General features: G+C 39.5%; 1 protein-coding gene and 1 long non-coding RNA gene across 2 annotated transcripts; both read left to right on the forward strand.

The window, feature by feature from the left end:
- The first annotated feature begins 1,698 nt into the window (after positions 1-1,698).
- LOC119733450 lies at positions 1,699-4,339 on the forward strand. Its single transcript, XM_038207013.1, has one exon. The coding sequence runs from the start codon at positions 2,244-2,246 to the stop codon at positions 4,086-4,088; it is 1,845 nt and encodes a 614-aa protein (XP_038062941.1). The 5' UTR covers positions 1,699-2,243; the 3' UTR covers positions 4,089-4,339.
- Positions 4,340-11,081: 6,742 nt separating this feature from the next.
- LOC119733200 lies at positions 11,082-14,198 on the forward strand. Its single transcript, XR_005271693.1, has 2 exons — positions 11,082-12,145; positions 13,130-14,198. It is a non-coding gene; the product is annotated as an uncharacterized LOC119733200 (long non-coding RNA).
- The last annotated feature ends 2,999 nt before the right edge of the window (positions 14,199-17,197 follow it).

Here is a 17,197-nt window from a genome sequence, read left to right on the forward strand (position 1 = left end):
GTCTCAAGAAACTGTCTCCGAAAACGTGCAGACTTTGCAAGTGCATTGTATACAAATGTATACAATGTAAGCGACTTCCGACTGACGAGTGTGGTCGAGAAAATGCTTTGTAATTCAGCACGTGTGGGTCAGAATGAAATATGCAAAAAAAGATCAAAGGAAATCCCCAGATCCCCACATTAACATGAATAACTTTCTGTTCAATGTTCACAATTCCTTTGTTATAAACCAGCAAAGTTTGAAAGGAGATTGGAAAAAAAATAATGGTTTTAAAAATAATTTCCACTAATATATTCAAAGACAAATGCGTGTTAACTCATTTCATACGCAACTGACTTAGCCTACGTTTTACTGTAGAATCAAGTCTTTAATAAACAAATTTAGCTCTGGTTGTGTTTGGTATTGTTCAGCTTGCATTGCCCTCTTTTTGGGGATGGGGGTGTATAAAGGAAGGTCCTATGCATCGTTAAATATGCCCTGGAATTTACAGACACTGAGTGGTTCCACACCCTGATGATAAAAATTTACATGAAAATATACGAGACTTGAAAGTGTCCTTGAAACACCGCAAGGTACAGTATTATCAAAGGTTTGCTTTCTGCTGTGTGATGTACCGCCAGCAACAGTTCTTAATTGTATCATCCTGTTTGTGGCTTGATCAAAATTTCTGAGTGGACTTCATCATAGAGTGAATAGAGAATGGCTATTGAGCGCAATGTAAACCTTGTGCAACTGTGTTTATCAATACACTGATACAGTAAAATCTTGATAAGTCTAAGGGAACAGTTTCTAAATTTGACTTAGCAGAGTTTTGAGTTGAGCAGGGTTGTATATCATTGTTATACTTCTGAAGGCAATGGATTCTTTGTTTGACTTAACAGTTGTTATGAGTTATCAGAGTTTACTTATCGAGATTTCACTGTATGTGATCTCAGGGATGCCAAAATATAGGGCCCATGTAATGTAATTTTGTTTTAATGCAATCAGAAAATGGACCTTTGTGTCCCATTTAACCTCATTGTCTTTTTTGCTATTTTCAAGGGTATTTTGGTGCTTTTTGTGTGTTTATGCTAATCCATATTTCCATATTCATGAGCAAAACTGTGATGTCATTCTGGTCAGAAACCTCAATGTTACAGTTACTTCAGCACAACAAGTTGCTAGAATTTTGATATTTTGTGGTAGTAAACTTTCTTTTCTTTGGCTAGTCGTTGTTGTGTCAGTACATGACTGTAAGCCAATGAGCAAACCTTTCTTACAAATGTTTTCAATGAGCAAATAATAGGTGCTTGATTTGAACAGAAAACCCCTAAACTGAAAAGTGTGTTCCTGAAATGACATTGTACAGGAACAGCACCCTCAGTTGTCCGGAAAAGCTTGGACAAGTTTAAGTGTTTAAAGAAGTGCACTTTTCAATCAAATTAACCAAAAAGGGATGTCAAATAGTTTTCATACATTTAAGGGAGTAGAAAGTTGCTCAAATTGTGTTTCTAAGAAAAATTCATCGCATCTAGACCCTTTGTTTAAACATGAAATGTGGATACGTAAATTTAAATCCTAGGCAAAATTTCTCAGTGTGCATGTACATTTTACTGCCTGTAATTGGAAACTTTAACCAATCAAATGTGTTTATAGGGAGCACAGGTAAAAAAAATAATAAACCGGTTTGCAGAAGAAAACTTATAGCCATATAGGTCTAAAAATGGACATGCAGATTGTTTGGTTTTGATGAATTATTGCAGCTTGAAAGCATTGTTATGAAACATGTTCATGTATACTCAAATTGTTTACTCATAATGATTTCATGATTTCTTTTAGAAACCACCGGACACCAGGGGTCAGGTACTTTTGAGGATTTGCAACAGCAAATTATCGACAACTACAAGCGAACTGCAAAGACTATTCCTGCACACCCTATACTGCAGTCACGTAATGTAGATATTGATAAATTCTTTATCCCTCTGTTACTCAAAAAGAACATACCAGGCAAAAGAAAATCAAAGAGGTCGGTGAGATTACCAGAAGGAAAAAGATTGTTAGATATCAATCAGACCACTAGGCTCCATTCCCTGGAGGATTTGTTGAATCCAGAAGTAGTTGAGGAAATCAAGATTCTTCTTTATGGCGGGGCCGGGACGGGTAAATCAACCCTGTTAGTGAAAGTTGCAAACTCCTGCATCATACTCAGTTCAAAACCCCTTCTTGGTAGATTCGATCTTGTGCTTTGGATAAAGCTGAGGCAAATGCAGCAATCTAGTTGTATCTTGGATGCCATATTTGACCAAATTCTGGCACGAAACACCAAACTGACAAAACACGCAGTCAAAGTGTTCATTGATGATCACGAATCAGGCATTGCCCTGCTGTTGGACGGATTAGATGAAATTCCTTCTCATGTTTTGCACTCTAAGGGGGGTGTGTACAGGGTTCAGGATATCTTACACAGCAAAGTCCTTGCAAAAAGTTTTGTGTTGGTAACTACCCGACCACACATGACCGAATATGTATTGAGCGATGACCACCAGTATGCAGTGGTTGAGACTGTTGGCTTCACACCACAAGACAGAGATCGGTACATCAGATTAAACTTTCCTGATGATGCTGACATGGGAGACAAATTGATTTCAAATCTGAAAGTCAATGCAAATCTGCAGGAAATGGCTGTAGTTCCAATCATTTCCCAGATGTTGTGCCTTGTTTGGGAGAATCAACAGTCCTTGCCAGAGAGAATTACCGAGCTGTATGCAGAGTTTGCATTGGCTCTTTTCAAGCGCCGTAATAAAGATATGAGTGGTAAACAAGTGATGTCTAACATGATGTCCATCATTGATGGCTTGGGGCGTGTTGCATTGCAAGGGTTACTAGACTCTAGTGGGGAAAGACTCATGTTCGATGAAACTGAATTTCAGGATTGTCAGTCTTGCTTACGTGAGGGTTGTCGTGTGGGTTTTGTTCAACTTGAACAGTACACTAGTGGTCTGCATGTAAACGTGTTGGTCACTTTCCCTCACAAGACCATCCAAGAATACTTTGCAGCATGTCACCTGGTGAAATTACTACAAGATGACGTAAAAAAGTTCCGTCATCAGTTGAAGCAGATTGGAGAACATAATGTTCATGCGATGGGATATCTGCTGAGATTTTGTTGCGGTAGATCAGGACAGGCTGCTGGTCTCATTCTGGATCACATAAAAAATGTGCAATCAGAGAGGCTAGATTTCGAGAAGAAACCGCAGATGTTGGCTCGGTGGTTGTTGTTGGAGTCTGGTTCAGGAGAGTTGGCTGCCAAACTTGTCAGACCAAATATGGTACACTGCAACAGTAACGAAGACCTGAAATCACTGAACTACTACTTACAACATGTCACTCCGCCACTTAAATGTAGACATTTTTACATGGACGTAAGACAGCAGGAGCTTACCTTTCTCAAGGGAATTCTTCTGAGTGACAGCATAAAGTCAGCTGATAAGGTAGTTGTTAACTACCACTTGTCTGAGCAGCAGCAGGGGGGGAAGGAGCTTAGCCTCCTTGAGAAAACACTTGGTGTGGTGGATGAACAGCACCGTGCTCTATTAGATGTCACCATTCACATTGTGCGGGAGTCATGGTTTGACCTGGGGCCTATCTCACACAGCTTTTTCCGCATGCAGAAACAAACAGGCAGTCTTAGTTTGTCTATGGTCACACGATCACCGGATGAGTTTTTTTATCTATTGAATGCACTGGAAGGATGCAGGTTGAGTTCGCTCACACTGTGGGACATTGACCTGCATGCACGGTTGCGAAATGTTAGCCACATCTCGTCATCCCTTGTTAGCTTGAACCTATCTGGATGCGGGTTGGTCGATGATGACGTGAAGGACCTGATGAGGATCCTCCCTGCTGGACATGATTTAAGTATGCTCGTTCTTGATAACAATGCATTCAGTTCGAATGCAGTGAGCGCTCTCACCCATCATCTCCGACGTCTCCCTAATATTGGGCTGTTGCCATCGGCTGATGAAAGGGGGGGTTTAAGACGAACCAGGGGCCTGACAAAGTCAGAGGGACTACTGCTGTCGTGGGGGATCCCCCTTGCAGATGAGTAGGACCTAGCAAGGCGGTGAGGGCAACAAGAAACAAAGCCAGACAGCTTCTCTGTGTTCACATGACTTTATTGCCGACTGCTGAACCTGAAGGCCACCTGTAAAAATTGGGCAGGCACTACCATGCAGCCCGCATGGTCTGAGGGGTATAAAATAAAACGTACAGTTCATGTCCAGTGGATAATTCACGTATTTAATCAGAGCCTTGGTCTTTGACAACTGGAATTTTAACATTAGTCCAGCGGATATGTGACAAAATATCGATGAATTGTGCACTTTTGCATAAAAGCGTGAAACTTGGCACAGATGTTTATATTCATGCGAGAAAATGTTTTAGATGTGGAGCCATCGCAAATTTACCCTTTTAGGGGCGTGGCATCCATTTAAAAAAAGGGGGCGGGACTTGTCGTGCCCGCAGTAAAAATGGTTTTTCCCATTTGTTACAAAAGCAGGAAACTTCACAAAGACATAATTATATAGATTATTAGTGTTTTCCAGATTCGGAGCCACCACAAAAGTACCTTTTTAGGGGCGTGGCAGCCATTAAAAGAAAAGGGGGGGTAATTATTATGCCCACTTTGGAAAACATTGTGCCCATATTTCATGAACAAATAAAACATCCCACAGACGTTTATATTCATGAGAAAAAAAATTCCAGATGTGGAGCCATCTCGAACACACCCTTTTAGGGGCGTGGCAACCATATAGGAAAAAAGGGGGGCGGGGTTTTCATGATGCCCACCCTGGAAATATTGTTCCCACACTCATAGAGAAATGGAACTTTCCACAAACATTGACATTCATGAGAAAACAAATTCCAGATGTGGAGCCATCTCGAACACACCCTTTTAGGGGCGTGGCAACCATATCAGAAAAAGGGGGGGGCGGGGTTTTCATTATGTCCACCCTGGAAATATTGTTCCCACATTCATAGAGAAATGGAACTTTTCACAGACATTGACATTCATGATAAAAACAATTCCAGATGTAGAGCCATTGCGAACACCCCCTTTTAGGGGCGTGGCAGCCATATTGAAAAAGGGGGGCGGGGTTCTCATTATGCCCAACATGGGAAAAATGTGCCCACATCTCATAAACGAATGAAGCTAATTTCCACAGACATTAATACTCACGAGATAAAAATCACACGTGGAGCCATCGTAAACACACCCTTTTAGGGGCGTGGCAGCCATAATAAAGTGGGGGGGGGGTAGTCATGATGCCCCTATAAAAGAAAGTTGTGCCTACCTTTCATAAATGGATTAAATTCCACTCGGACAATACATTCATAAAAATCTTTTTTTTTAATGTGAGGCCATCACAAACCTACCCTTTTAGAGGTGCGGCATCCATTTTTAAAAGGGGGGGGTACTCAATATGCACAACGTGGGAAATTTTGACCGCGTTTTATATATAATAAAATCCACCTCAGATAGCTGTTTAATGTGTTGGAGTAGGGCCGCCTTTATAGTTGGAATTTACTGTGGACAAACCCTTTGTTTTCTTACACTATGCATTCTTGCCTCATCTATATTAACCCAGTTACTGGTTCTTTCATCTGTAGAATTATTGATAACCTTTCAACTGCATCAATATCTGAATTAGGGGTATAAACTGGGGTACCTCAGTTAGTCCTGGAAAGACTAGTGTTACTTCTTCAAATACATTGTTTCCCCTGCCTTTTTTTCTGACAGACCAAAAGGCATATGCAGTGTCGCACCTGTATAACGTATAAGTTTTTTTAATGGATTTGGTCGGGGTAAAAAAAACACACTCATAAGAGCTTGATATACCATTTTTAAGAGAACAGAGGTGTTGTGTGGTGGGAGTACACAGATTCATTGAATGTGAAGTCATAGTGGACGTGTCCACCACTTTGTGAGGCGAGTACATCGTGTTGTTACCCAATCTGCTGTCAATGTAGCGCAACGGGTAAGGGGTAGGGGGATTTTACACTCCCCCCTCCCCCCTCCCCCCCCCCCCCCCCCCCCCCCCCCCCCCCCCCGTAAAAAAAGGATTTCCATGGCCCTTTAATGTTAAATGTTAGAGTTTAGGGCTGCCATTGTGTGCTGTGTATTTGTAATTATGAAATCACTCTGGAATTTAGATGTCCATGATAATATAGGTGCAAGTACACACATTGAACAGTATAACACGGGTTAGCCTACCGGTACTTACCCATGCTCTTTGGGGTAAGTCATTGTATTACCAAATAATATAGGTTATGGGCCAATCAACATTATAAGAAATCAACAACAAAATATAAAAATTGCAATTGTGGGCACAGTGAGTAGGCCCCTCACACCTCTAAAAGGATGAGTTTGCTGTGGCTCTACATAAGAACTTTCTTTTATAGGGGCATCATGACTACCCCCCCCCCCCCCATTTTACTATGGCTGCCACGCCCCTAAAAGGGTGTGTTTACGATGGCTTCACGTGTGACCTTTTTTTCTCTTGAATATTAATATCTGTGGGAATTAGCTTTATTCTTTCATGAGATGTGGGCACATTTTTTTCCCATGTTGGGCATAATGAGAACCCCGCCGCCTTTTTTCAATATGGCTGCCACACCCCTAAAAGGGTGTGGTCGCGATGGCTCCACATCTGGAATTGTTTTTATCATGAATGTCAATGTCTGTGGAAAGTTCCATTTCTCTATGAATGTGGGAACAATATTTCCAGGGTGGGCATAATGAAAACCCCGCCCCCTTTTTTCCCCTATATGGTTGCCACGCCCCTAAAAGGGTGTGTTCGAGATGGCTCCACATCTGGAATTTTTTTTCTCATGAATGTAAACGTCTGTGGGACGTTTAATTCGTTCATGAAATATGGGCACAATTTTTCCAAAGTGGGCATAATAATTAAACCCCCCTTTTCTTGTAATGGCTGCCACGCCCCTAAAAAGGTACTTTTGTGGTGGCTCCGAATCTGGAAAACACTAATAATCTATATAATTATGTCTTTGTGAAGTTTCCTGCTTTTGTAACAAGTGGGAAAAACCATTTTTACTGCGGTCACGACAAGTCCCCCCCTTTTTAAATGGATGCCACGCCCCTAAAAGGGTAAATTTGCGATGGCTCCACATCTAAAACATTTTCTCGCATGAATATAAACATCTGTGCCAAGTTTCACGCTTTTATTTTTATGCAAAAATGCACCATTTTTTCACATTTTGGACTACATAGCAAAGGTGGAAAATAATAGGTATTTTTAATAATATGAAACCTTAGACAACGTGCCCGACTTTAGTAATACCACAAACTACATGCACAAAATTAAAATCAGCTAAAGTTCGTTTGTTGTGTGTGACCTCCAGGTAGGTGTTGTGATTGGTCACTTCAGCAGAAACGGCGGTATAAAAGCCAAGTGAATACATTTTGTAAACAAAGATCACGGATAAAGATAACAAGGTAACAATAAATTTGCAATGATAACATTGATAATGGATAATTATAAAATGCACATATTATTACACATACAATAAGTAGAGTATGTGGGGCATCCCTACACTAAGTTAGGTTTGTTGACACTTCATAGAATTGGCCACGATGCTGAGCTCGTCATTCAAGTTATCAGTCAAAACTTGAATCAGGAAAATTTTGGATTCTAGATTGTTAAAGTGGTGCGATCTCAGGCAATATCTGACCACTTTAACAAAAAATTTTGAGCAAACCATCATCATTTAAACATCGAGTTTGGAGTAATTGAATCAGCTATCATTAGAACTCTAAAACCAAACTGTAATAGACTACAAGATATATTCGGGGACGAAAAAAGTGGGTGGGACAAACGATATGCTACCCCCACTTTAAAAAATGTCCAATGTTTAGGGATATGCCCCCCCCCCCCCCCGATTGACACCCATGCCGAAGGCTTGTCCGCCGTGTGTCCTGCATGCTATAGAGAGGTCTGGGTACATTTTCAACATATTTAAGAACATAGGTTTCGCGCCGCACGCTGTCTTGTCGCAGTTCTTGATCCCGTTGCTTTTTAATTTTAGTAAAACTAAAAGTATGACAGATCCCCCAATAATAATCCCCCAATAATAATTGTAGTCTTGTGTGCAACTAATCCTAGCAGGCTACGGTCTGACGTGAACTGTCGTATTAATTGTGTCTCTCCCTCCACTTTCTTCTCTTTTTGGTCTTTCTTCTTCTCTACATCTTGCTTTTATTTATTTTTTTAAATGTCTTTACAATTTTGGATTACATGTTTTGGGGTTTTTTTTAACAGCAGGGGGGCCATGGGGCCCCCTTCCCCCGCCCACGCCTATGGCTACACTTTGATTCCAGTTTTGAGTTCATCGAGAGTATCGTATGATTCGCGTCATATATTTGCATTGATTCATTCTGATAGTACCAAAGCACAACAATCTTCTCAAAGCAGTTGTTTCTAACTGTTATACACATCACATGGCGTCACGTCCACACATCCTATCTGTATCTTGGGTGACCTCTGAGCACTGTTTCTTGCCAATATCCCCTCTTTCAGGGCACCAATATATGAGATTATAACACTAGAAACTAATCTCCAATTAAACAGGAGAATCCACATCTACTTTTGAGGAAATATCTTGTATTGCATCATCTTAGGTAAAAATTGTGTGAGATGTCTTCAACTTTTGTGACAAAGGCCTCCTCCTACCCTGTTATCCGATCAATGTACTTGTAGTAATATGGCATTCAAACAAACTAATGTGACCACATGCAAATGGCTGCACGACACCCTTCCATAGACCAGTGCTGTGCAAAACTTAGTATACAGAATAATACCCCAAACCTCGGGTACTTTTGAATTGTTTTGCGTTTCCCTTATATACAAATTCGGAAAATTCTCGCAACTTCACGCCTTTCAAACAGACTTTTCTTTTGAGTGTTTGTGCTTCATTCTTTATCAAATAGTTTGTGTAAATTAATGTAAATTACGCATAAAATGGCAAAAATTATGATTCCAGTTTGCTAACTTTTGTATAGATCTTTAACCTTGACTGTTTATGTAATATACCTTTAAAGTGGTCCAGTTGTGTAAGGACATTATAACATGGATTTTGTTTACTATTCAACTACATCATGTTTAGGCGTATCTCCATATTGAGAATTACTAAACCAGTGTTCATACTGTCAAACAATTCATGTATAATATATACATGTAGAATGTTGCATTGCCAAATGACACATTTTTGTCAGAGGACAGTCATGTTTGCTCATTCAGGACCAATTAATCGTTCCAATTGTTGTATATATACACGCTAATGTTTCTGTGTTTCTGATTATGTTGGAATAGGTCCAAGTCGAACAATTTGCTTGTTTTTACCATTGCAAGCCTCTTCAAAGTATTGATTGACACTAGATTTGTTTGTTCCAAGTTAGATGAATGTTCTCGTACCAAAACTGATGTTTTTGTTTCTAACAGTTTTGATATTTTGCAGTTGCACAGGTTATAACAGTCGTTTATAAGGGATATGGGATGGGATCATTTGCATTTATTCCAAAAGTAACCTACCAAATTGTAATAAAAAAGCTCACTTGGCCGATCGTACTGGTGCTAAACACCCTGTGAAATAATTCCATCTGGCTTGCTGTCACTTAGAAGAAATCAAGAACTGTAGGTGATTTCCAATGATAAGTCAATTGACTGATTTTTGGAAATAAAAGAGTTGTATAGACGAAATTGCATTTGGTGATCAAAAGTTTGTTGTTATTTCACTCTTTTCTTGTAAAGCGTAATATCCAAAGCTTCAACATGTTAGGTTTAGAGTATTCTTCTGTGGAACAGTGATGATATATTACATGTATTGGAGACGAACAAAATGCATGAAATACAAATGTCCCTATATGCCTTTAAGCCATGGTTTACAAACTACATAATTGTGATTTGTATCTTGTGATCATTAATGTGCAACTCTGTAAGATAAGGTCATCACTAGGGCACAAACTCCAAGTCAAGATAATCTGCAGACTTCTGGATAGTTTGGTTTCTGTTTCACGTTTACTAAAATGGAGCGAAATAAAACCTTCACTCTTTATGTAGAACATTGTCATAGTTCCTGACGCTTCTCCAACCAGTGACTGTGCTGTTGTTACACAAACACTGGTTATTGAAATGTCCTCAGTTACTGTGCTTCTGTTTTTCCCAAACGTTATTTCGTTATTATCAAATAGACATTGAAAGTTGACCTGGATCTTTTCGTGCAACTTAAGTTACATGTTGTAATAAAAATAAACCACAAAGGAGAACTGTCTCGGTGCATTATAATACATGTGTAACTTGAAAGTTGAACAAAGATATTAACTGGAGCTGGTTTGACCTGGTGACCTCCGGATTCCTGTTCCGATACCGTAATCTGGAATGGTTATCCTGCTACAATCAATTTCCTTGTTTAATTTTTAAATAAAAATTAAAAATCTAATATTTGCACCGTTTGGCGGAAGTAAGTTGATTTGGCTTTGATATGGTTAACTGTGAAAGAATTTTTTGTTGAAATTTGTATGTTATTTGTATTATTTGTTATTGGCGCAGAAACATTTCTGATCTCTTCTTTTCCTTTGTTCCAGAAATTTGGGGAAAAGTTTAAGACGTCAGGGATTATATTTGACGTTGTGTACTTTGTAAGATTATTATCATGTAATAAATCATTCCATGCAATGACTTAAGTCAATCAAGGAGAAATCTTTGAGGTTAGATGATTGTTGTGTTATGCCTCCATTCCTCCCTCAGTGATGGACGCATCTCCCGCCTCTGAATTCTACAGCTGGGTCACCACCTGGGGTTTGTAATCAGGCATGCAGGCTGATAATGAGGATATCAAAAGAAATTCCTTAAAAAATATATCAACCCAGTCACATTTATAAAGTGGCAACGGGGATGAATAGACTACAAATATTGATTTATTCGGTTGAGTACCGGGACGAATTAGAATAAATCTGCTTTATCATTGATATGTAAATGAGACACGGTAGAGTGGTTAAGGGCGGGTAATTTGAATAGGGAGTGGCACAGGAATGTGTGCGTGGTTGGATTGAAGGTAGATCACTTCACGCTTGCGAGCAGCAACGACAACACACAATTTTTGTGGCGCTGTACTTCCATTGCGTTATATCAGCAAATGGGAGAGACGGCAGTTTTGCTCTCCTAAAGTCAATTCGACATCTCATTTTAAGAAGCTACATTACATTAAAGGCTACTGACAACAGAGCTCACCCCTACATCGGTATCAATCAAGACAAGACAGTCGTCAATAGCAGAGGGACCGAAGATCGGAAAGCAGAAAGCAGAAAGCCAGTTTACGAAGCTAAGTTAAATTACAGTCTTTTTAATTTGCAAAAATGTAGTTGCAGATGTTGAAATTCACAGAAGATTTTTTTGAGAACGGAGAGAATTCTGGTTCCGAACGAAGAGGGTTCTGGAGATTTGCTTTCCCACCGTGAATTGTGGGGACTTTTACACTAGTTCTTTTGTTATAAGATGTAACCAGTCCCAGAAAATGGTCAATTTCTGAAAACCCACACTCTACTTGTTTGAGACGAAATATAGGCCCTTGATTGAATCGATGTTCTGCCATATAAGTTGTTGGAAACCCATAATAAAGCCGTTTATCATTAATCCTTTGTAAGTTTCAATTCAGTGACAACATTTGAATGTCGTCCGAAAAGGGAGTAGATAGCCCTGGCATCACTATCAGTCAAATTTGGTGATACGCCCATATTTCTTTGTTCCTTGACAACGCATTGATTCACGTTGAAGTTTGATCTGAAAATCTTAATATCACCTTGTGAGCGTTTGACCAATCAGGTTTTCCTGGGTTTCACAGAAATTGGTTTTTCCAATTGTTCCAATTCCTACCATCATATGTGTCTTTAAATTGAGTGTACCAAAATAGTACGACCGCTGGAAAAGGGGGCAATTGCAAGAACAAGGATAGTTGTCTTAGAGGACGGCTTGGAACACTCCAGTTTCCTTCAGAAAGCCATAGACTAGAGAGCACAGTGCTCAAACCAAAAGTGGTTGGTTCTAAAAATGCGCAAAACGGGGTTGAAGTGTTGAGGAAGTTGGTTCAGAAGGTGAGAAATGCAGAATTATGCATACATGTCATGTATAGATGACTTGCTTAACGATGGTTTAGAGATTTTGCCATCTTATTCCATCTTATAACAATTGCTTTCAGAAAGTCAGAGAGCACATGCTCAACTTAGGCGGAGAATGTATTTGGATTAGCAAAGTGTTTTTGTCTAGTGCGAAGGCGGAGAAGTGTAGAAATACAAGATGTCTTTTAGACGATGATTGAGTTTGCCAGTTCCTTCAAAACCAGAGAGAAGATTTAGTTCTAGTAGGCTTAACTTGAGATTCGTAAGTCCAAAGGTATTTAGAATCCCGTTTCACTGATGTATTTACATCTGTTTCTCAACAAAGTTCACTAGTCTTGTTCGGAGTAAAGTTCCTTCAGTTTCAAAACTGTTCCACCGACGCTGGACGCACTGGCAGTACAAAAGGGATTCAATAGAATATTTGGGCATCGGTCAGATAGCGAGATGACTCGAAGCTCGACTCGGAGAGAATCGAAGACAGTGAAATTGGCCTCAAGTTAACCCTTCTGTGGAAACATGCATGGTCAGCCTAGTTTATTACTTGGCCTAGTCTTGGCCAAGATAACCACATTGGTTTAATATGAAAGCCACGAGTATCACCATACAAGAGTTTAGTGGTTTACGTGGCAATAAAGTTAGGGTCAGAGTCGTTTCTGACAGAAGTATAAAACGAGATGCGTTCAGAACGCCAACAAGACAGTCTCAGCAGACTTACACCAAAATATGGTGATATCCTCAGCGGATGTTTGGTATTGTAAAAGTTACAATTGATCTCCCCAGCGGATGTTGATTCAGATTTGGCAAATAAGCTTTTATTTGTATTCAGAGTATAGTTATAGCAATAAGCAGTGGGAAATGCGCTTTTAATTAAATGCACTTAATAAAGAAAGTGGTTAATAAGTTGACGCATGATTTTAATCTCGTTAAAGTAACAATCATTGTTATTTTCCTTTCTGGAAGCTCATCTTCAACAGCGATAATTGGAGGCAGCGGATTCCTCCATCAGCCAAAAGTCAAGAGCTGGATATAGTCTCGCCAGTCAACTGCCTTCCATGCTACTCGAGTCACAAGCCCCATCAACAGTCTCGCAGTACAGATCATCCTTCACGAGATGGCGACAATAGGCAGAGTTGCACGGAATATCATCCCTACCCGCAGATCCTTACACGGTAGCCTTATACCTGATCCATATTGGAACTCTGCAACATCACCATGCACCTACAGTCACAAACTCTTTATCTGCCATGTCATGGGTTCATCTCATGGCTAGTTGGGGACCATGATACAACCAAAGACCCTCTCGTGTCATACACCGCGCTAAAGGTCTGACAAGAACACTGGTTAAGCCAAAGAAAGATCCAATTACACCAGATATTCTTTCTGAGATGGTGCCAAAATAGGGTAAAAACCGTTCAGTACACATCTTATTTCATATAAGAATCATGGTCAAGGCCCTTATTTCATATACCGGGTCTTACCGGGTCTTATCGACTCAGTGAGTTAGCCGCACTTTAATTGACGTATTTACGTGTTATCTCATGCACTCGGCAATGTGAATTCAGTTATTATTGACAGGTAATTATTGTCAACATGTACAGTTGCAATGTTGGAATTGTATGTCAAGTGAGTCAAAGTCTTCCCTTCAGATAAAGACCTTCTTTTGTGTTCAGAAACTTAAACAAATGTTAAAGAAGAGTATAAAGTGTTTTCACAGAGGTATAAACCGATGAAGTACTCGAGAGTTTGAGAGGGAAGGTTCGAGTTTTCCTAGAGCAGCCCCATGCTGCTGTTGGAGTCTTAGCGGCTATCAAAGCAGATATCCAACAGGCTGTTCAAGCGTCATGGACGCTATATCAGAGACAGCGAAGGATACTTTAATATATCCAAGAGAGTGATTGCAATACGATGTTAAATATCTAAATCCTTTTGGGGATTCAGCATTACAGACCCGTTCTTTATAGTTCATACCGGTTGCTGCTGCAAGCACAAATACCAAAATCAGGATGATTTGATTGTTTATTGTGTAGAATGGTGTTGAAATGATAAATATTGATTTATTCGGTTGAGTACCGGGACGAATTAGAATAAATCTGCTTTATCATTGATATGTAAATGAGACACGGTAGAGTGGTTAAGGGCGGGTAATTTGAATAGGGAGTGGCACAGGAATGTGTGCGTGGTTGGATTGAAGGTAGATCACTTCACGCTTGCGAGCAGCAACGACAACACACAATTTTCAACACAGTTGTTAAGTCTGGTTGTAATTTCATAGTTGTTCAATGTCTCAAACAGTATTTATAAGAGACGAACATTGCTACCCTTGCCTGAAGGAGTTGTCTTGCATAGTTCAGGTGTACGTTTCCATTTTTCCAAATATGGTTTTGGTTTTTCGTATCTGGCAGTCAACACAGCAATGTTAGATGGGGTACAAATCCAGAAACAGCCATAATGTAATAGACGAGTGGTATCTTGCGATTATTCAATTATAAGTATAGCTAAAGGCTCTGAAGCCTAAAGGACAGTTTTGTAAAGCTGAAAGGTTCAAATGAAATCCACCGTAACAAGTGGCAATCAAGGTATGGTCGGAGTAGTCTCTGACGGAGGTATAAAACGAGAATTGCAGGTTGGCAGTAAGATTCATAAAGATCAGATCTACTAGATGAGATGCTGGAATTGTTCCAGCGATCTAATGCGTTCAGAACGCAAACAAGTCTGAATAGACTTGCACCATAGTATGCGTGATTTATCCCCAGCGGAAGGTATTTGGTATTGTACAAAACCAAAAAGATAGTTCTGAAAAGCTTGCCTTAATATAATATCAAATGTGGTACGAATATTCAGAAATAACCATAACAATTGTAAAGAGGAGAGAAGTCTCAAGGTTAATTCTATTATTGATTACGCAAATATGCTAAATGAAAGGCTCTTACGCCTAAATGATAGACCCTAGTTCTGTAAATATTGTCTCCATCAAGACGTCTTTAAGGTTCAAATTATTGAATGATGAATTAAAACACTGTCGTACCTGGTAGTCATCATGCACAGCAATGACACTAAACATAATATCAAATGGGGTACGAATAATTAGAAATAATCATAACAATTGTAAAAACGAGTGTTGTACGTCTCAGGTATAATTCTGTATAATTAATTGATTACTTAAATGTGTCTATAATGAAAGGCTCTTACGCCTAGATAACAGATGATAGTTCTGTAAATACTATCAAGTCTTTATTAAAAGGTTCGAATTATTGAAAGATGTAATTAAAACATTGGGTCGGCGTACCCGGTTGCTGCTGCAAGCACAAATACCAAAATCAGGATGATTTGATTGTTTATTGTGTAGAATGGTGTTGAAATGATAATTTCGCATTAAAACAGTCTTCACTTGTTCCCCGGTGGATTTATCTTAAAAGGCATTTCTGGTGGCCCCAACTTCGGTCTGCAAGAAGACAGCTTCTTTGATTAAATAAGACAACTTCAAATAAGTTGAATTAATCATTGTTTGATTACATTGTTTTGTTGTGGACCTGTTGTGTTTTACTGTTGTGGGCTTAGCGACACCAAGGTGACTCTTACCTTTGAAAACAAACAACAACTTTAAATATTTTTCTGGGACCCAATGAACACAAAACAAATTGAACTGATAAACTATTTATATACTTGATTGTTTTGCTACTCTTCACTGTGATTTGTTCTATAGACTGTGATTGCAGATACGCGCGTTTTCCCGGCCTGTTGACAAATACAATATTTACGGAGAGAACAACAATTTTGTTGCCTAAATTTTCTGTGTGCTTTTCGCATTTGTCATGAACAATCTGCTTGCCGAATTTGAATTCAATGCATCAGATAATTCAGGAGTTGGCGTGTCCATTAGGTTTGTGTCGATGTCGTTTCTGTACAATATCGGCAAAGTGTGCTATAGACCGTGATTGCAGATACGCGCGTTTTCCCGGTGTTGACAAAAATAATATTTACGGAGAGAACAACAATTTGTTGTCTAAATGTTCTGTGTGTTTGTTCTATTTGTCATGACCAATCTGCTGGCTGAAATTGAATTCAATGCATCAGATAATTCAGGAGTTAGCGTTACGGTCCATTATCATGGTCGTTTCTGCACAATGGCAAGGACAAAATCCCGGTGGTTGTGAAGCGCGGACTCCTTTGAAATAAAATTTTAGTCGGCAAAATTATAAGTGTAAATGTCCTTTATATTAATTCGGATTGGTTTTTGGCGCTGACACCACTCTACTGCTCTAAGTGTATTAAATATAGTGTCTGATGTTTCCTGTTGAGATTTGATGCCCTTGTGACACAAGTCTATTAAAATTTGAGGGAAGCTGTCTATGGTTAAAATAAATAGTGTGTTCATAAGAAACCGTCTAACAATAATATGACCGAAACAATAGCGTTGAATATATATGCGGAAAATACAATCCAATTCAGTTTTCATGGAACATAAGCAACACAATCCTCTTGAATTTGAAAACTAAGAAATTAACCGTTTTACTTTATTAGTAAGGGCATAGGCCTTACCCCATATATTTGCACATTTTTTGTCAACTAAACATTTCTGTTGAAAAAGGGCGCGCCTGACAAAATAGTAGTCTCTCGCACACGAAGACAAATTCATTATATGTGCCAAACGGTTTACTTTAATTTTCTTTCAACCCGCCCCCCCCCCCCCCCCCCCCCCCCCCCCCCCCCCGAGAAGGGCGCCATCGGAACGTAAGATTTCTACGTCCAACTAGAGAGGGCGCTTGTCAACTTGGTCGATTAGTAAACATAAGTGCGGAAAGTTGAAACTCCTGAAGTTCAGCAAGAAAGGGAACGTTTGGGGAAAGAACGTTGCAACCTGACGCCACATTTTCTTCATATATCATCCCAATAAAGGTCAGTCATTACAAAAATGTTAAAAAGACCTGAATCTGGGACTGAGAATCATTTCCAATTTGGTTAAATACTTTGAAAATCTTCTTGACTTTCCATAGACTTTGTACACAAACGCTGAATAGGCCTACTGCA

This window comes from Patiria miniata, unplaced genomic scaffold, assembly GCF_015706575.1.
Source record: "Patiria miniata isolate m_02_andy unplaced genomic scaffold, ASM1570657v1 HiC_scaffold_25, whole genome shotgun sequence".
NCBI lineage: Eukaryota > Metazoa > Echinodermata > Asteroidea > Valvatida > Asterinidae > Patiria > Patiria miniata.

Coding starts and splice junctions, on each gene's coding strand:
- LOC119733450 (XM_038207013.1), top strand. CDS start 2,244: ATGCAGCAATCTAGTTGTATCTTGGATGCCATATTTGACCAAATTCTG.